At 66.1% G+C, this 18,450-nt stretch overlaps 1 protein-coding gene across 1 annotated transcript in view; it reads left to right on the forward strand.

Annotated features, from left to right (window-relative positions):
• The window catches only part of LAMA5 (laminin subunit alpha 5), a 53,641-nt gene that overhangs the window by 26,753 nt on the left and 8,438 nt on the right, over nucleotides 1-18,450 (forward strand). Inside the window, 42 exon segments of the mRNA XM_068524934.1 lie at nucleotides 1,498-1,638; nucleotides 1,720-1,857; nucleotides 1,948-2,082; nucleotides 2,166-2,300; nucleotides 2,386-2,523; nucleotides 3,022-3,074; nucleotides 3,301-3,406; nucleotides 3,552-3,604; nucleotides 3,695-3,800; nucleotides 4,201-4,300; nucleotides 4,462-4,618; nucleotides 4,771-4,909; nucleotides 5,082-5,224; nucleotides 5,306-5,412; nucleotides 5,509-5,662; nucleotides 6,221-6,381; nucleotides 6,483-6,591; nucleotides 8,397-8,494; nucleotides 8,582-8,783; nucleotides 8,971-9,097; nucleotides 9,704-9,843; nucleotides 10,383-10,498; nucleotides 10,577-10,788; nucleotides 11,114-11,318; nucleotides 11,521-11,665; nucleotides 11,856-11,996; nucleotides 12,106-12,267; nucleotides 12,432-12,533; nucleotides 12,638-12,721; nucleotides 13,316-13,546; nucleotides 14,067-14,180; nucleotides 14,403-14,530; nucleotides 14,750-14,830; nucleotides 14,934-15,148; nucleotides 15,582-15,682; nucleotides 15,956-16,136; nucleotides 16,221-16,370; nucleotides 16,753-16,904; nucleotides 16,974-17,084; nucleotides 17,278-17,389; nucleotides 17,878-18,048; nucleotides 18,224-18,420. Of these exon segments, the coding sequence (XP_068381035.1) occupies nucleotides 1,498-1,638; nucleotides 1,720-1,857; nucleotides 1,948-2,082; nucleotides 2,166-2,300; nucleotides 2,386-2,523; nucleotides 3,022-3,074; nucleotides 3,301-3,406; nucleotides 3,552-3,604; nucleotides 3,695-3,800; nucleotides 4,201-4,300; nucleotides 4,462-4,618; nucleotides 4,771-4,909; nucleotides 5,082-5,224; nucleotides 5,306-5,412; nucleotides 5,509-5,662; nucleotides 6,221-6,381; nucleotides 6,483-6,591; nucleotides 8,397-8,494; nucleotides 8,582-8,783; nucleotides 8,971-9,097; nucleotides 9,704-9,843; nucleotides 10,383-10,498; nucleotides 10,577-10,788; nucleotides 11,114-11,318; nucleotides 11,521-11,665; nucleotides 11,856-11,996; nucleotides 12,106-12,267; nucleotides 12,432-12,533; nucleotides 12,638-12,721; nucleotides 13,316-13,546; nucleotides 14,067-14,180; nucleotides 14,403-14,530; nucleotides 14,750-14,830; nucleotides 14,934-15,148; nucleotides 15,582-15,682; nucleotides 15,956-16,136; nucleotides 16,221-16,370; nucleotides 16,753-16,904; nucleotides 16,974-17,084; nucleotides 17,278-17,389; nucleotides 17,878-18,048; nucleotides 18,224-18,420 (5,753 nt within the window).

Below are 18,450 nucleotides of genomic sequence, written 5' to 3' on the forward strand. Positions count from 1 at the left end.
GGTTTCCATTCCATCCTTTTTTTGATGGTTCAGTCCTAGTTTTACTGCATCATGGTCAGATTTTATTTATTTATTTTTAACTATTATTTTTTAAAATTTTATGTATTTATTTTTGGCGGCATTGGGTCTTCATTGCTGTGCATAGGCTTTCTCTAGTTGCGGCGTGTGGGCTTCTCTTCGTTGTGGTGCGTGGGCTTCTCTCTCGCTGCGGTGGCTTCTCGTTGCGGAGCACAGGCTCTAGGCGCACGGGTTTCAGTGGTTGCAGCACGCAGGCTCAGTAGTTTCAGCACTCGGGCTCTAGAGCGCAGGCTCAGTAGTTGTGGCGCATGGGCTTAGTTGCTCCGCGGCATGTGGGATCCTCCCAGACCAGGGATTGAACCCATGTCCCCTGCACTGGCAGGTGGATTCTTAACCGCTGCACCACCAGGCAAGTCCAAACCCACTCTGCTGTTAATTTTTGTCACATTCTGGGAATAGTGTATTCAGTTTTTCTATGACAATGGTTTTGCCAAATTCTCCTCCCAATTACAATAGTTTTAGTTTTCAGCACCCCCTGGACCATATGTATCCTGCTCTTCGAGCTTTGCGCATGCTGCATCTCTTGGGGCAGGTCCTTTTTCTCAACACACAACATCCCTCTTTGTCTCCGTGAATGCTTGTGCCTTGGGCTCACCGCGCTCCGTGCTCCCCTTCTCTGTGTCTGTGCCACCCACTCTCCCTTCTGGAAGCTCTTTGTTTCCTGTCCAAATCCTTGGTTCAAGGTGCATTCTTTCAGAAGGACATGACTGGATTCTCCTTCAAGAGTCCAGCCGATGCCTTTGGGTTTATCTCGTGAGAGGAGATGTGGCCTGGCAGAGGGACTGTGTCAATTTGGGCTCACAGCTGCCCCAGTTGTACCATTTCTCACATTCTGCTTAAATTTTTCCTTTCCCGACTTTTGCTGGATTTACCAACAAAACGTGTTGTGGTTGGTTTGTGTTTTCTTCTCCAAGGGTTTGCAAGTTCTGTTTCTGTCTTCTGGTCTGGCCCGAGGTTACCCTTATGCTTTGACAAATACTGAGCCATTATTCCATGTCAGTAACAAAAATTAAATAGTATTACCCCCTTTTTGTGCATCAGTTAAGACATTTAGCACACTTTTTCTTTCTTATTCCTAATCCCCAGAATTATTTATAAAGAGTAGAATTTTCTTTTCACCTTGTTATGATTTTTTTGCATTTTCTCTGGTTGAGTCAATGCCTGCAGTTGACTTGGTTGCTACATTATGCACAACTAATTATGTGTAGTGGTCCTGATTTCACCACATGCCACTGTTTTCCCAAAACATCAACTTTCCCTTGTTGGGATTTTTAGTCTTTTTTGTTTTGCATGAGTGCAGTGTCAAGTGTAAGGAAAGGAGTTTTGTGGAGAAGGGAGGTTTTTTTGGGGGGGAGAGGGTGGGTGGCTGGGGTCCACGGGGCCTCTGAGACTCCTCCCCCCCCCCCCCCCCCCCCACAGACTGTGACTGCAGCGCCGCCGGGACCCAGGGCAACGCCTGCCGGAAGGACCCACGGGTGGGGCGCTGCGTGTGCAAACCCAGCTTCCAGGGCACGCACTGTGAGCTCTGCGCGCCGGGCTTCTACGGCCCGGGCTGCCAGCGTGAGTCCGTCCCCGTCCCCGTCCCCGTCCCCTCGTGTGTCCCAGGAGCCCAGCCCCTCTGTGACCACCTCCTCCCTGCAGCCTGTCAGTGCTCCAGCCCCGGCGTAGTGGACGGAACCTGTGACCGCGACTCGGGCCAGTGCACGTGCCGGACGGGATTCGAGGGGGCGGCGTGCAACCGCTGTGCCCCTGGCTACTTCCACTTCCCCCTCTGCCAGCGTGAGAGCAGCGCCCCCGGTGGAGGGTGGGAGGGGGGCCGGGGTCCCGGCCTGCCTGGCTCAGGACCCCGTGCGCCTCTCGGCCCTGCAGTGTGCGGCTGCAGCCCCACGGGGACCCTGCCCGAGGGCTGCGATGACGCTGGCCGCTGCCCGTGCCGACCCGAGTTTGACGGCCCCCACTGTGACCGCTGCCGCCCGGGCCACCACAGCTACCCCGAGTGCCACGGTGAGCAGAGGGCCTCAGGGGCCCCGGGCGGGGTGGGAGGGCCACCCGCAGGCCCCCAGGGCCTGATCCTGAGTCCTCTGCAGCCTGCGCCTGCGACCCCCGGGGTGCCCTGGACCAGCTGTGTGGGGCGGGCGGGGTGTGCCGCTGCCACCCCAGCTACGCGGGTGCCACCTGCCAGGAGTGCAGCCCAGGCTTCCACGGCTTCCCCGACTGTGCCCGTGAGTGCCCTGGCGGGAGGGGGGGGCGGGGGAGGGCGTGTGCCCACCGCGTGCTCACACCCCGCTCTCCTCCCCCCTCCCCCAGCCTGCCACTGCTCCCCCGAAGGCTCCCTGCACACAGCCTGCGACCCCCACAGCGGGCAGTGCAGCTGCCGACCCCGAGTGACGGGGCTGCGCTGTGACATGTGTGCGCCCGGTGCCTACAACTTCCCCTATTGCGACGGTGAGGCTGGCGCCGTGTGTGTGTGTTGGGTGCTGTGCATGTCATGTGCTGCGTGTTCCCGTGACCGTCTCTGTGCTCTGTGTGCGCTCGCGTGTGTTCATATGGTTCACATGAGTGTCCGTGTGTTGTGCATGTGCGTTCACGTGCTGTGAATGTCCACGCATGTCTCCACATGGTTCTTGGATGTGCCTGTTTACTCGCATGTGGTCATGTGCTGTGTGTCGGTTCATGCTTGTTCACGTGCTTTGTGCATGTGTGCTCACATGACTGTTCACACGTGTGTGCCTGTTGTGTGTGCTCACTGCATGTTCATAATCACGTGCTGTGTGGTGGGGGACTAGGGCATGTAGGCACACGTGGTGTCTTGCCTGTTCACACGTGTGGGAGGCGTGTGTGTTGGCTCCCATGGAGCCTCGGGTCCTGGCCAGGCCTGGGGAAGCCCTTGGCCGTCAGGGTCAGTGACCGAGTAATGACGGCGGCCTGGGCATCTCTCCACAGCTGGCTCCTGCCACCCTGCTGGCCTGGCCCCAGCCGATCATGATCTTCCTGAGGTGAGCCCAGGTCAGCCCTCTGGGGCCGAGACCATCACTTCCAGAGGGACCATCACTTCCTCAGCTGCTCGGTTGCCACGGCAACCTCAGAGCCCATTTGTTCGCTTGGCTGCTCCTCTGTCCTCACTGCAGGGTCATGCCAGAGACGGGACAGGGCTCCAGGGTTGAGGGTTTGCGGGTAGGAGGGCAGGGACCCACTCTGACCCTCAGTCTCATCCTTTCCCAGGCACACATCCCCTGTAGGTGCCGGGCTCACGTGGAGGGGCCGAGCTGCGATCGCTGTAAACCTGGGTTCTGGGGGCTGAGTCCTAGCAACCCTGAGGGCTGCACCCGTGAGTCTGCCCGGAGTGGGTGTCGGGGTGCTGGGGGAGACCCCTGGGGAGGGGGAGGGCTGGCTCCACAGAGCCGGCGCGGGGATGGAGTCCAGGGCCTCCTGCCCCCTGCTCTGATCTCAGGCCCACTCTGCCCCTCCCCCAGGCTGCAGCTGTGACCCCAGGGGCACAGTGGGTGGAGCTGCTGAGTGCCAGCCGGTGAGTCTGAGGGCCCAGATATTGGGGGCTGTGGGAGCCGCACGTAGGGACCCTCCCCTGCCTGGTCCCACCTTCTCCCTCGGCCCCCAGGGCAACGGCCAGTGCTTCTGCAAGCCCCACGTGTGCGGCCACACCTGCGCGGCCTGCAAGGACGGCTTCTTCGGGCTGGACCAGGCCGACTACTTCGGCTGCCGTGGTAAGCGGCTGCTTACGCGGCCCTCGGACCACATCCCGGGGGATGCTGAGGCCCAGAGAGGAACAGATGGGTCAGGGACCCAGCCAGGGCCTGGGCACGGCATGGCACTTGCCGAGCTGCTTCTAGGTGCCCGGCCAGACCCGTGCTGGGCGTGGGAGTGAGGAGGCAGGTTTCACCCCTCGGTGCTCCTCCCCTCCATCCCTTGCCCCTGGCGGCAGGCGTCACTGACTGATCCCAGGGCCGTTGCCCCTGGACTCAGAGCCTCTGTTGTCCAGGGACCCAGGCAGCCCCTGGGGGAGGTGAGGCGGCCTCCCAGCCGAGCCGCTCTTGGCAGAGGGTGGGTGGAACACTGAGGCCGGGTGGGGGCCAGGCCGCATTGACTCGCTCCCTCCCGCCGCAGGCTGCCGGTGCGACGTTGGCGGAGCTCTGGGACAGGGCTGTGAGCCGAGGACAGGCGCCTGCCTGTGCCGCCCCAGCACCCAGGGCCCCACCTGCAGCAAGTGGGTGCCCCCGCCCCGGCTGGGCGGGCGGGCGGGCAGGGGGCTGGGGCGGCAGCTTGTCCCCCGGGCTTCTCCCTGGGGACCCTGGTGAGCGGGCAGGGCCAGCGCCCGCCCTGCCCAGACCGGATGCCAGCCGCCCTGACCGGCCCTGCCGTGGCCAGGCCGGCGCAGGACCACTACCTTCCCGACCTGCACCAGCTGCGCCTGGAGCTGGAGGAGGCGGCCACGCCCGAGGGCCGTGCCGTGCGCTTGGGCTTCAACCCTCTCGAGTTCGAGAGCTTCAGCTGGAGGGGCTACGCGCAGATGGCACCCATCCAGGTGGGTGCGGTGCTGCCGCATTCTGGGGCTGGGCTGAGTGCCCTCCGTGGCCGGCGGAGTGGGTGGGCAGGCCCCTGCGGTGGCAGGGCCGGGCTGGGGATGGCCAGGGAGGAGCAGCCCCGACTTCCCACGCCCACCCGTACCCACCGCAGCCCAGGATCGTGGCAAGGCTGAGCGTGGCCTCCCCTGATCTCTTCCGACTGGTCTTCCGATACGTCAACCGCGGGCCCGCGAGCGTGAGTGGGCGGGTCTCCGTGCACGACCAGGGCAAGTTCGCCACCTGCGCCAACTGTGAGTGCGGGGGGGCTACCCCCTGGGCCCCGCCCCACTCACGCCTCGCCCCAGCCAACCCCACCTCGTCCCCGCACGTGGGTGGGAGGCCCGGCCCTTCCCGCTGGCCCTGGGGGAGGTGCGGCCTGGGTGGGCATGCTGCGTCCAGGAGGCTTGCCGTCCCCGCCCCCAGGCACAGAGCAGAGCCAGCCCATGGCCTTCCCGCCCAGCACGGAGCCTGCCTTCGTCACCGTGCCCCAGAGGGGCTTCGGGGAGCCCTTCGTGCTGAACCCTGGCGCCTGGGCCCTGCTCGTGGAGGCCGAGGGGGTGCTCCTGGTGAGGCGGGGCTGAGCGGGCTGGAAAGGGCGCGGGTCGGGGGCCACGGCACCTAACCTCCCCCCCCCCCCCCGCCCCCAGGACTACGTGGCTCTCCTGCCCAGCGCCTACTACGAGGCGGCCCTCCTGCAGCTGCGGGTGACCGAGCCCTGCACGTTCCGGCCCGACGCGCAGCACTCCGGGGACCAGTGAGGGCCGGCCGGTGGGAGAGGGGGCGGGCCTGACCCTCGCTGTGCTCAGGCCGCCTGCCCCGTGCTGACCAGACTGTGCGCCCTCCCCCCCAGCTGCCTCCTCTACACCCACCTGCCCCTGGACGGCTTCCCCTCCGCCACTGGGCCTGAGGCCCTGTGTCGCCATGGCAACAGCTTACCCCGGCCCTGCCCCACGGAACAGCTCAGCCCCGCTCACCCGCTGCTGGTCGCCTGCCAGGGCGCAGATGTGCGTGTCCCCGGGACCCCACGGGGGTGGGCGGGGTCAAGACTTGTGGAGACGTGCCCATGGCCTGGGGGGAGGGGGAGTCCACGTTGCAGTGACAGGACCCAGGCGCAGGGCAAGAGTGATGGTGGGCAGAGCATGGGCGGCACAGCTGGGTGCTCAAGGCCAGCCTGCCGGCTCGGGCAGCACCTGCTGCCTTCTGGGCCTCTGACCTTGGGAGTCGGTGCCTCGGGGCCTCATCCGTACACGGGGTATGGATGGCCCAGCCCTCCAGCTTATTGTGAGGAGGTGGCAGGTCGCTGGTTCACTTCAGGCACCAGACACTCTACAGTGATGAAGCTGGCGGGCCACGGGTGGGCAGGGGGGGGGGCTCGGAGCGAGCGGAGGTTGGAAGCCGAGTGGCCGCGGGAGTGCCCCAGGCAGCAGGGACGGTGGGCACACAGGCCCTGAGGTGGGGGACGAGGCTGTGCGGGGAGGGGATAGGAAGGGCCGTGTTCAGGAGCGGCCTGTTCTCTAGGGGGGGCGCTGGGGCGGGGGCCTCACCTCGCCCTGTCCCCCCAGGTGGACGTCCAGCTTCAGGTGGCGTTGACGCAGCCAGGCCCCTATGCCCTGGTGGTGGAGTACGCTAATGAGGACGCCCGCCAGGAGGTGGACGTGGCCGTGCACACCCCCCGGCGGGCCCCCCAGCAGGGGGCGCTCACCCTCCACCCCTGCTCATACAGGTGTCTGGGGAGTGGGGAGAGGATTCACACCTGGGGGGCCGGTGGAGGGCTCCGGGCTCCAGGGCTGCCCTACCCACTGACCACCCCTGCCCGTCCCCCAGCACCCTGTGCCGGGGCACCGCCCTGGATGCCCAGCACCATCTGACGGTCTTCCACCTGGACACGGAGGCCAGCGTCCGGCTCACGGCCGAGCAGGCACGATTCTTCCTGGTAAGGCCCCGACCCCCTCACCTGCACGGGCCCCAGGACCCCACTGTGGGGTTAGGTCTTTGCGAAGATTTTAAACACACGAAAAAGTAGAAGAATGTGATGAGCCTGGGTACCCATCACCAGTGCCATCTTCAGCTGACATCGGGTGGAGGTTCTTCCAGAACCCTCCTCCTGCAGGGTTTGTTCCCTGTGGGTATGAAATGTAAATTTGTTTGTAAATAATGCTCACGGTCACATAAGGGGGCTGTGATGTGCTGGAGGCAGAGTAGGAAGAACAATCTTAACGAAAGGCTGCTTTTTGGTATAATTTACAAAAACACAACACCTTGTGGACCCGAATTAGGAAGCGGTCCACACAGCGTGGGTTCTGAAGCTTGGGATTCACTATCGTTGTGGTAACTTGCTTCTTTTTTTTTTTTTTTTTAATTAATTAATTTGTTTATTTATTTTTGGCTGTTTTGGGTCTTCGTTGCTGCACGTGGGCTTTCTCTAGTTGTGGCGAGTGGGGGCTACTGTTCGTTGCGGTGCGCGGGCTTCTCATTGCGGTGGCTTCTCTTGTTGTGGAGCACGGGCTCTAGGCACGCGGGCTTCGGTAGTTGTGGCACGTGGGCTCAGTAGTTGTGGTGCACGGGCTTAGTTGCTCTGCGGCATGTGGGATCTTCCTGGACCAGGGATCAAACCCATGACCCCTGCATTGGCAGGCGGATTCTTAACCACTGCACCACCAGGGAAGCCTGTAGCTTACTTCTGTGTCAACTTCACAGAGTTGAAAATTAAATCCCAAGGCTAAACATTCTGGGCAATATTAATCGTTAGTTTGATGCCCGGAACCAAGCATACGTATTTATTCAATAAGTGACAGAATGGATGACGTTGTTCTCATCAGAGTATTACCTAGTCTCACTGTTACGTTTCCCTAGGTCTTTAAAAGTTTTATCAGAGTATCATACGCACATATTTTTATGAAAGCGTCAAATATTGAAAACAGACTTGCAACAACAAAGCGTAATCGCATGCCCCATCTGCGCGTCTTCTCATTCTACTTTCCGGAGTCAGTCCGTTTCTTCCACGTTGCTAAGTAACGCACGCTACGTTGCTTCCTCCTAATTTTCCGACGTCGCAACCCCCGCGGTTCTGTCCTCATGCACACGCGGCGCTGTAGTCGTGGGCTGGGACACTTTAGACTCTCCATGGAGCTGTACCCACAGCCCAGTACCCAGGCCAGGAAGCAACATGGCCCCACCCCCGACGCCACTCAGGCCCCCCGCCCACCGGGGTAACCGCCTCCAGACACTGACAGCACCGCCTAGTTTGCCTGTTCCGGAACTTTCTATAATTGGAGTCACACAGGTGTTCCTTTGCGCTGCCTCTTTGGCCGACGCCATGGCAGGGAAGGATGGAGCTGTCGCTGTGGTCACGCGGTATTCTGTCTTCGCTGTCGGGTTTTTCTAGACACCCTGAGATATCATGTTTTACCGTATCCGTCACACACGTTTCTTCGCCGTGGTAGACGGTACAGGACGGAGATGCCTGCTCACGAGCCCCCGCTCGCTGAGCGCCTGCCTGTGCTGGCTCCCCGGCCCTATGACCACAGACGGCGGTGGAGTGCAGTGGGAGGAGGAGTGGCCTCGGGGGGAGCTGGGAGGTGCTCCAGGCCCAGAATCCACAGCCGAGGGCTGGGGTCTGTGCAGCCGGAGGAGAGGCAGGCGGAGTGGGGGTCAGGGGCTCGGTGCAGAGAGCAGGACCGGCCTGGGTGCGGATGGGCTGCTCCTGCCGCCACACCCACACCTGTCCCCTGCCTGCAGCACAGTGTCACCCTGGTGCCCGCGGAGACCTTCAGCTCAGAGTTCGTGGAGCCCCGCGTCCGCTGCATCAGCAGTCACGGTGCCTTCAGCCCCAGCAGGTAGCGGGGCCGGGGGCGGGAGCCCAGAGTGGCGGCAGGGCGGTGGCCGGGACTCGGGGACTCACCTCTGTGTTCCCCACCCCCCAGTGCCGCCTGCCTGCCCTCCCGCTTCCCGAAGCCGCCGCAGCCTGTGGTGCTCAGGGACTGCCAGGTGCTGCCGCTGCCGCCCGGCCTCCCGCTGACCCGCTCTCGGGAGCTCACGCCGGATGCACCCCCGCCCGGGCCCCAGCCCCGGCCCCCCACCGCTGCGGACCCCGACGTGGAGCCTACCCTGCTGCGCCACCCGCAGGTGCGGGCCAGGGGTGGGGGGGGGCCTGGAGGGGCCGGGAGGGGCCTGGAGGGGCCGGGGCCAGGAGGGGCTGGGGCAGGAAGGGCCGGGGGGGGGCGGGGGGGGCCGGGGGCGCTGGGGTGGGACTTGCAGCCCCTGGTACCCCTGCATGTCTGCCCACTCACCGGATCCGCTCCCCCCGGCGCAGGGCACCGTGGTCTTCACCACCCACGTGCCCGCCCTGGGCCGCTACGCCTTCCTGCTGCACGGCTACCAGCCGGCCCACCCCGCCTTCGCTGTGGAGGTCCTCATCAACGGGGGTCGTGTCTGGCAGGGTAAGCGGAGGGGCGGACCCCGGGGCGAGGAGGCTCTCGGGGGTCTCGTCCACACGGCCCGTCGCGTGATACCACACGTGAAGTGGATGGGGCACGTGCTGGGTCCACAGCTCACAGGGGCCGTGGCTCGGTGCCCGCTGCCTGGCTGTGACGGGGCCACGTGCCCCATCCTGCCCTCAGCTCTCACATGAGGTGCCCCAGGGCCCACTGTGGGTGGCAGGCCCTGCCCCTCACATCTGTGCTGTGACTCAAAGTTCACCCCGTCCTGCGCTCGGGTGATCGAGGGCTCGCTGTGGGACCCGGGTCCGCACACGTCTATTTCATTCTGCTCTGACGAGCCCGGGGACCTGCGCCTCGTGGGGCCTCGTGTGTGACCACGGCCGATTCACGTAGCACAAGTGGGCCCAGCCACGTGGGTCTCTGGGCGGGTCACACACGCGTGTCGTGTTCAGGGATGCACGGTCCTCGGTGGTGGGTGCTGCCGTTGGGATCCTCTCCTCCCTGGTGACTCCAGGAGTGTCCCAAGCCCGGGGTGAGGCCGTGAGGCCGTGGGGCGGGGTGCTGTGCGTGTGCTGGGGGCACTGACCTGCCTTTCCTCACCTCCAGGCCACGCCAACGCCAGCTTCTGCCCGCACGCCTACGGCTGCCGTGCCCTGGTGGTGTGTGAGGGCCGGGCCGTCCTGGACGTGACCGACAGTGAGCTCGCTGTGACCGTGCGTGTGCCCGAGGGCCGCTGGCTCTGGCTGGTGAGTCCTCGGGCTGGTAGCCGTCCTCCACCCGTCGTACCGCTATTGGTCGCTCTGCCAGTGTGTACCCTGCTTGCCGCGGCCCAACCCCGAGCTAGGTGCCAGGGGCGGCAGCCTCTGGGGACCTCCAGGCCCGTCACGAGAGGCTCCTGAGGGGTCCAAGAGCCAAGATGTTGCCCAGCAGCTCCCTGGGGCCCTGCTGGTCAGAGTGGCCTTCCTGGAGAGGGAGGCTTCCGGCAAAAAGGGATGGACGGGGCGCCAGGAGCCTGGGCCCCTCCTCGCACTCCCCAAGCTTCCGTGTGGCCACAGAGGCTGGCCTCCCCTCTGAGTGGCCCCGGGAGGGACCCAGCACCTGGCAGCCTGGCTGGGGCCCCGGACCAGGGTGTGATGTCACCACCGCTGTCTTAGCTGCCCGGCCAAACCCTGGCCTGTGGCAGAGAAGCCCTGGCGTTGGCCCCTGCCGGGGGGCTCCGGCACCCACCCCCGACCTGGACTCTTCTCTGGGCCCACGGGAAGGTAACCAGGCCTTGATGCTCTAGGAGTACGTGCTGGTGGTCCCCGAAGACGCCTACAGCCCCAGCTACTTCCAGGAGGAGCCCCTGGACAAATCCTACGACTTTATCAGCCAGTGTGCCACCCACGGTTACCACATCAGGTGGGCTGGGCTCAGGGCCGGGGGCAGCAGGGTAGGGGCCAGGCTGGGAGCTGGCCTCACCACCTGCCCTCACCCCAGCCCCTCCAGCTCGTCGTCCTTCTGCCGCAACGCCGCCGCCTCCCTCTCCCTCTTCTATAACAACGGGGCTCGGCCGTGCAGCTGCCACGAGGTGGGCGCCACGGGCCCCACGTGTGAGCCCTTCGGGGGCCAGTGTCCCTGCCGCGCCCACGTCATAGGCCGTGACTGCTCCCGCTGTGCCACTGGCTACTGGGGCTTCCCCAGCTGCAGGCGTGAGTACCCCAGTCCACGGGAGCTCCGGGGGGTGCCTCCAGTAGACAGTGGTCAGGAGCACGTCCTGGAGCCTGGTGGACCAGCCCTGCCGTGTCCTGTCTGCGGCAGCCCGGGCCTTGCAGGGTTGTCCAGGAGGTTCCGGGGACTAGACAGCAGTTCTGACCAGCTGACGCCACATCAGAGGAGCTGCCTGGGGCTTGGGGCCCGGAGCTGGGTGGAACCAGGCTGGGGGTAGGGTGGCCTCGCCCCCCACCCCCCACCCATGCAGTGTCCCCAGGTCTGCTGTCGGGTCCCCTGACCGGGGCCTGTGCACGCGCCCCACAGCCTGTGACTGCAGCGGCCGCCTCTGTGACGAGCTCACGGGCCAGTGCATCTGCCCGCCGCGCACCGTCCCGCCCGACTGCATCGTCTGCCAGCCCCAGACCTTTGGCTGCCACCCGCTGGTCGGCTGTGAGGAGTGTAACTGCTCGGGGCCTGGCGTCCAGGAGCTCATGGACCCCACCTGCGATGTGGACAGCGGCCAGTGCAGGTGAGCACCAGGGTGCGGGTCCCCGTGGCCTCGGGGCAGTCCCGGGTCACCTGCCAGTGAGCCCTGAACCCACCCACCCCCTGGCAGTGTCCCCGGCGCTCAGGGGGGCACCACCTTGGTGGGGGGCACCTCTGGCCTCTTGTGTCAGTGTGAGGGGCCAGGTGGAGGAGAGGCCCAGCCAGCTCCTGATCCCTCACGGCAGGTGCAGACCCAACGTGGCCGGACGCCGCTGTGACACGTGTGCTCCCGGGTTCCACGGCTTCCCCAGCTGCCGCCCCTGCGACTGCCACGAAGCAGGCTCTGCACCTGGAACATGCGACCCCCTCACAGGCCAGTGCTCTTGCAAGGTGAGGGCGGTCCGGGGCCAGACCTGCCGACCCCACCCCGTCGCTCGTCTTGCCTTCTCAGCGGACCTTCGTTCTCTCTGGGAGGTTGGAGCTTCCTGGCACCTTTGAGCCAGTCAGCCCAGTTGTGGGGTGACAGCCAACACGGGCACACGGCTGACCGCCCTGCCCTGTCGTGCCCTCCTGCCCCCAGGAGAACGTGCAGGGCCCGCGGTGTGACCAGTGCCGCCTCGGGACGTTCTCCCTGGACGCCGCCAACCCCAAAGGCTGCACCCGCTGCTTCTGCTTCGGGGCCACAGATCGCTGCCGGAGCTCGGCCTACGCCCGCCGGGAGGTGTGCGGGCAGGACGGGAGGGGACTCAGGGAGGGGGTCTGAGACGTAGGACGGGGCCCTGTGATACGCGAGGGCATGCGCCTGTGTTACCCACCCACGTGCCCTGCAGTTCGTGGACATGGAGGGCTGGACGCTGCTGAGTGGTGACCGGCAGGTGGTGCCCCACGAGCGGCAGGCGGAGGCAACACTGCTTCGCGCGGACCTGCGGCGCGCGCCTGAGGCCTTCCCCGAGCTGTACTGGCAGGCCCCGCCCTCCTACCTGGGGGACAGGGTGAGCAGGCCGATCGGCCCCTGGGAGGGCACCTGGAGGCCTGGGGGGGCTGGCAGTGAGGATGCTGGTGTCCAGGGAGGGATAGGGTGCCTAGAACCACTGCCGTCGACTCTGGGCCCGTGAACGGGGTCTGGCCAGGTCGCATCCCTCTGTCCGGCCTCCAGGTGTCGTCCTACGGCGGGACCCTCCACTACGAACTGCACTCAGAGACCCAGCGGGGAGACGTGTTCATCCCCACGGAGAGCAGGCCAGACGTGGTGCTGCAGGTGGCCCACCGGGTGGTCTTGGCAAGGGCGGGCAGCGGGCACAGCCGAGCCGGGACCGTGGGCAGCCCGATTCCCGGCCCTCATCCGCCCACACGCCTCCCCAGGGCAACCAGATGAGCATCACGTTCCTGGAGCCAGTGTACCCGGCACCCGGCCACGTTCACCGCGGGGAGCTGCAGCTGGTGGAGGTGAGCGGTCGTCTCTGGCCCCCGAAGCTACAGGGGCTGCTCTCCGTGTCAGAAAGCAGGGTCCCGGAGCAGGATGGGGCGGGCCCCTCATCAGCACGCCTCTTCCCTGGTCCCCCGTGGGGGTAGTGCTCCTGGGCCGAGTGCGGGCTTGCAAACCCCTGATCCCTGACGGGTGGGCAGCTCCTCCAACGCCTGGCCCTGGGGTTCCCTCTGCAAGCCACCAGCTTGTGTCTTTCGTCCATTTCCTTTCCAAGGGGTTTCGTGTTCTTCTTGACGTTCACCCTGTGTCCTGGCTTTAGAGCTGCGATCGTCTTCTCTTAGTCTGTACTCTTGTAGCCTGTGTGTTTTTCTGTAAGATCTTTTCTGATGAACAGACGTTCTTGCATTTGATGTACTCAAGTCATTCATTTTTCATTTGCAGTTAGTGTTTTCGCGTGTTAAAGTCTTTGCCTCTCAGATCAGAAATCACTCACCTGTACCGCGTGTCCCCCCCACGTGCCCTGCGTGTCCCCATCCCCCACGGGAGGGTCTGTCCTGGGCTCCTGCTGCGCCCCATGGCGGCGGCCGCACTGAGGCCCTGTCGTGGCCGCGCAGGGCAATTTCCGGCACGTGGAGACCCACAGCGCCGTGTCCCGCGAGGAGCTCATGATGGTGCTGGCCGGCCTGGAGCAGCTGCACATCCGCGCCCTCTTCTCACAGACCTCCTCGGCCGTCTCCCTGCGCAGGGTGGCGCTGGAGGTGGCCAGCGAGGTGGGCGGGGGACCTCCGGCCAGCAACGTGGAGCTGTGCATGTGCCCTGCCAACTACCGCGGGGACTCGTGCCAGGTGAGGTGGCGGGGGCAGACACCGGGCTGCCGGGCTGCCGGGCTGCCGCCGGCCGGTCAGCCTGCCCCGCGCGCGCACGTCCACCCTCCCCCGAGCATCCACGCCTGGCCTCCGTCTCCGTCTCACCCCACCCGTCCTCCTGCCAGCTGGGTGTCACGCTCCCGGCAGCTGACCTTCCCGCCACAGGCTGAGCCGGCCACGTGCTAATCCGCTGTCACCTGCCCCCTGCCCGGCCCCCCGTGCACACAGCTGCTCTTCATCTGTTCAGTGCCCAGCGCGTCCCACGTCCACGGTTTACCCAGACAGCATCCACCGAACCCCCCTCCCCTCCCTCCGCCCGCTTGGAAGAGGTGTTTGGAGGAGAACAGGAGGTGGTCCCCTGAGCCGAGGCATCTGCGTGGCTTTGTGGGCTGGACTTTGTGCCTTAAGCGGTCAGGCTCAGGAGCATGGTCCCCGGCCTGCCCCCATACCAGGCTGGCCCCGCCTCCTTTCCTGACCGCTGATGCCCACCCACCCCTAGGAATGTGCCCCTGGCTACTACCGGGACGTCAAAGGTCTCTTTTTGGGTCGCTGCGTCCCCTGTCAGTGCCACGGCCACTCAGACCGCTGCCTCCCTGGCTCGGGTGTCTGCGTGGTGAGTGGGGCCCCACAGGGGAAGGCAGCCACCAGAGGCGCAGAGTAGGGAAGGCCGGGGGCCTTTGGTCAGTAGTTACGGGTACGCTGAGGTCTGGGGGAGGGGAGGTGCCCTGGGCAGGGCGCCCGCTGGCAGTGGGCAGAGTCCTGCAGGGCTGGGGTGGGGGAGCTGGCGGGAAGCGAGGCCCCCGCCGTCGGTGCTGATCTGTCCCCTCTGCCCCAGGGCTGCCAGCACAACACCGAGGGTGACCACTGCGAGCGCTGCCAGGCCGGCTTCGTGCGCGGTGGATCTGAGGACCCTGCGGCCCCCTGCATCAGCTGCCCTTGCCCCCTGGCTGTGCCTTCCAACAAGTAAGCTGGGCCAGCCCCTCCAGGGCCCTGACCCTTGACTGGTGGACCAAAGTCCTTAAAGACCCGGAATGGAATACCACCACCCCCTACCTGGTTGGGTCAGCACTGCCCTCTGTGGAGGCCGGGGCATCCGGGGTGGGCCCATGAGGTGGCGACCCGCCCTTACCTGGTGCTCACCTGGAGCGTGCTGGGGTGTAACGGCCACCTCCGTCTCTGCAGCTTCGCCACGGGCTGCATCCTGCGAGGTGGCCGCACCCAGTGTCTCTGCAAACCCGGCTACGCTGGGGCCTCCTGCGAGCGGTGAGCTGGGCGGGCGGGTGCCTGACTGGGGCGGGGTCTGCGTGCGTGGCCCCGGGGACGCTGCGTTGCCTGCCAGCACCAGCCACTGATCCCGCCCCACCAGGTGCGCACCCGGCTTCTTTGGGAACCCCCTGGTGCTGGGCAGCTCGTGCCAGCCCTGCGACTGCAGCGGCAACGGCGACCCCAACATGCTCTTCAGCGACTGCGACCCCCTGACGGGCGCCTGCCGCGGCTGCCTGCGCCACACCACCGGGCCCCGCTGCGAGAGCTGCGCCCCCGGCTTCTATGGCAACGCCCTGCTACCCGGCAACTGCACCCGTAGGCAGGGCGGGCGGGGCTGAGGGGCCTCTGGGTGTCCCCCCCAGAGCAGGCTGTGTCCCGGGCCGGGCCCAGCGTGGCCAGGGTGGACCCGACCAGGCCCCCAGGACTCACGGTCGGGCGACCCCACGGCCAGGCTGAGGGTCATGTGGGGACTCTGGCCTCTCCTGGGGGAGGGCGCCCCGCGAGGGCTCTGGCAGGTCCTCTGGCTGAGCCCAGGCTGCAGGGGAGGCGGACACGATGGGCCGGTGAGGCGGCTGCATGGTCTGGACCTCGGTGGAGCAGGGAGGTGACGAAAAGCGAGGGTCTGGGGGCTTCACTTGGGGCAGGATGGAGATGCATGTGGAGTAGGAGCCCAGCAAGGGCTTCCCAGGGTGGGAGGGAAGAGGCCGGGGTCGGGGTCGGGGCTACTGTCACAGCCACCCTTCTGCAGGGTGTGACTGCTCCCCATGTGGGACGGAGGCCTGTGACCCCCACAGTGGGCATTGCCTGTGCAAAGCGGGTGTGACCGGTCAGCGCTGTGACCACTGTCAGGTAGAGCTGCCTGGATGGGGCGGGGCCTTGATTTTGTGGGTGGGGCCTCGGTGTGGGGGCGGGGCTTTGTGGTTGTAGGGGGGGCCTTGGTGTAGGGGTGGGGTTTGTGGCTGTAGGGGCGGGGGCCTTGGTGTAGGGGCGGGACTCGGAGCCAGAGGGGTGGGGTATGGGTGTAAGGGCAGGACGTCGTGGCTGGAGGTGCAGGCTCTCAGGGCTGAAGGAAGCTGGGTCTTGAGAGCTGTGCAGAGCCCTGACTGCAGTTTGTGCCCCCAGGAAGGACACTTCGGCTTTGAGGGCTGCGGGGGCTGCCGCCCATGCGCCTGTGGACCAGCTGCCGAGGGCTCCGAGTGCCACCCCCAGAGTGGGCAGTGCCACTGCCGGCCAGGGACTGGGGGTCCCCAGTGCCGCGAGTGTGCCCCCGGCCACTGGGGGCTCCCTGAGCAGGGCTGCAGGCGTGAGTGCGGGCCGATGGACACCTCGGGGCAGCGAGTACCCCAGGGCCCTCAGCCGGCCACTCACCCCACCCCTCCCACCCCAGGCTGCCAGTGCCAGGGCGGCCACTGTGACGTGCACACGGGCCACTGCACGTGCCCCCCGGGGCTCAGTGGGGAGCGCTGTGACACCTGCAGCCACCAGCACCAGGTGCCCATGCCAGGAGGGCCTGGGGGCCACGGCGTGCACTGCGAAGGTGTGTCCCTGCCCTCCCCACTGCCCCCAGCCGCCTGACCACACCCGGCTCCCCCGACCCTCCCGACGCCACCTGGGGTGGTGCCGGTCCCGGTCCCGTGCTGACTTGGTGACCCCGACGTTCACCTCCACTTCCAGATCAGTTCTCTGGTCCCAGCTCTCCTTCTCAATTTTCTGAGAGACCCCACGGCTGTCCTCCTGTTGACCCTGAGACCCCCACATTGACCTCTGACACCCACTAACCTCGTCACCCTCAGCCCAGCTCAGTACCCCGTTCCATCTCCGTGACCCCTAGTGACCTGCTTCTAGCTCGCCGACCCCATGACTCCCCGGTGGCCTCAGGCCCACCCCTCACCCCACGCCCACCTGCCCCCTGCCCACAGTGTGTGACCACTGTGTGGTCCTGCTCCTGGACGACCTGGAGCGGGCTGGCACTCTCCTGCCCACCATCCGGGAGCAGCTGCGTGGCATCAATGCCAGCTCCGTGGTCTGGGCCCGGCTGCACAGGCTGAACGCCTCCATCGCCGACCTGCAGGTACTGCCCGGCCCGGCCCCCCAGCCTCCCCTTCCCAGGTCGCAGGCTCTCACCTTCCCCTCCCCGCAGAGCCAGCTCCGGAAACCCCCTGGCCCCCGTCATGAGACTGCACAGCAGCTGGAGGCGCTGGAACGACAGACCTCAAGCCTCGGGCAGGACGTGCAGCAGCTGGATGGCCAGGCAGGCCCTTGGGGAGCCCTGCCCCAGAACCCACCCTCTGGAATGCTCCTCCTCCGGGAAAGCCCTTCCCCGGGACCTCGTCCTTTCAGCAGATCCCTCCCCAAGAGGCCTCTCTCCCCAGGCCCCAAACCATCCAGCGTCACCCCTGACCCTCAGCTCAGGCTCGAGGCCTGATGGGGTACTTCATCCACAGGCCACAGGGGCCCGAGCCCAGGCCGGCCAGCTTCTGGGCAGCACTGAGACCACACTGGGCCGGGCACAGACACTGCTGGCAGCCGTCCGGGCTGTGGACCGCGCCCTGAGCGGTAGGGGCTGGCCCACCTGGGCAGGGCGGGGAGAGTCAGAGCAAGGGGCCTGCCTCCAGGGGGCTCGGCCTTGAAGAACTGGCACGTTTGGATGTTTAGACAGGGAGATGGGCCTCAGCCGCGGAAACAGCGGGTCCGGGTTGGGCGGTGGGAGAGGCGGCCCATGTGGCCAGAGCGAGAGGGCAGGTGGGCCCCGCAAGACAGGCCAGTGCCCCCCACACACAGGTTGAGCAGACGGCAGTGGTGGGGATACCGGGGTGGGGGGCGCCCTGGGAGGTGAGGGGGTGTGGGCGAGAGGGCCGGGCAGGCCTGCAAGTCGCGGCCTGGAGCCAGGAGCTCTGGGGGCCATCCAGGGCACGCCCGGTTACATGGGGGTTGTCTGAAGATGCTCGGCTGGGCGTTTCTGGCTCGGAAGCTAGTGGGCAGAGGTGTGCCCGGGCAGCAGGCCAGCCCTGGGCCCTGACAGCCCGCTCCCCAAACCCACACAGCGCTCGAGTCCCAGACGGACCGCCTGTCACCAGCCAACGCCTCAGCCCTCTCGGGTGAGCTGCTGCGCCGGACACTGGCCGAGGTGGAACGGCTGCTCCGGGAGATGCGGGCCCATGACCTGGGCATTCCGCGGGCAGCCGCTGAGGCCGAGCTGGGGGAGGCCCAGAGACGTGAGTGGTGTCAGCCCCGGTAGGGCGGAGACAGGAGGGGTGAGGACCCGGCTGGGGGCTCTGGGGCTGAGGTCGGCCTGGAGGGGCATTTCATCAGCTTGGGAGGGTGGGTGGGGACTGGGAGGCACCAGGAGCCACTGCCCAAGTGACCGTTCCTACGCGGGGTCTCGGCCAGTGCTGGCCCGTGTGCAGGAGCAGCTGACCAGGCGCTGGGAGAGGAACCAGGCGCTGGTAGCACGCACCCGAGACCAGCTGGCCCAGCACGAGGCCGGACTCATGGACCTGCGGGAAGCCCTGAACAGGGCGGTGGGCACTACGCGGGAGGCGGAGGAGCTCAACAGCCGCAACCAGGAGCGGCTGGAGGAAGCCCTAGTAGGGAGCCTGCCCCGCCGGCCCCGCTGG

This window comes from Eschrichtius robustus, chromosome 16, assembly GCF_028021215.1.
Source record: "Eschrichtius robustus isolate mEscRob2 chromosome 16, mEscRob2.pri, whole genome shotgun sequence".
In the NCBI taxonomy this organism is placed as follows: domain Eukaryota; kingdom Metazoa; phylum Chordata; class Mammalia; order Artiodactyla; family Eschrichtiidae; genus Eschrichtius; species Eschrichtius robustus.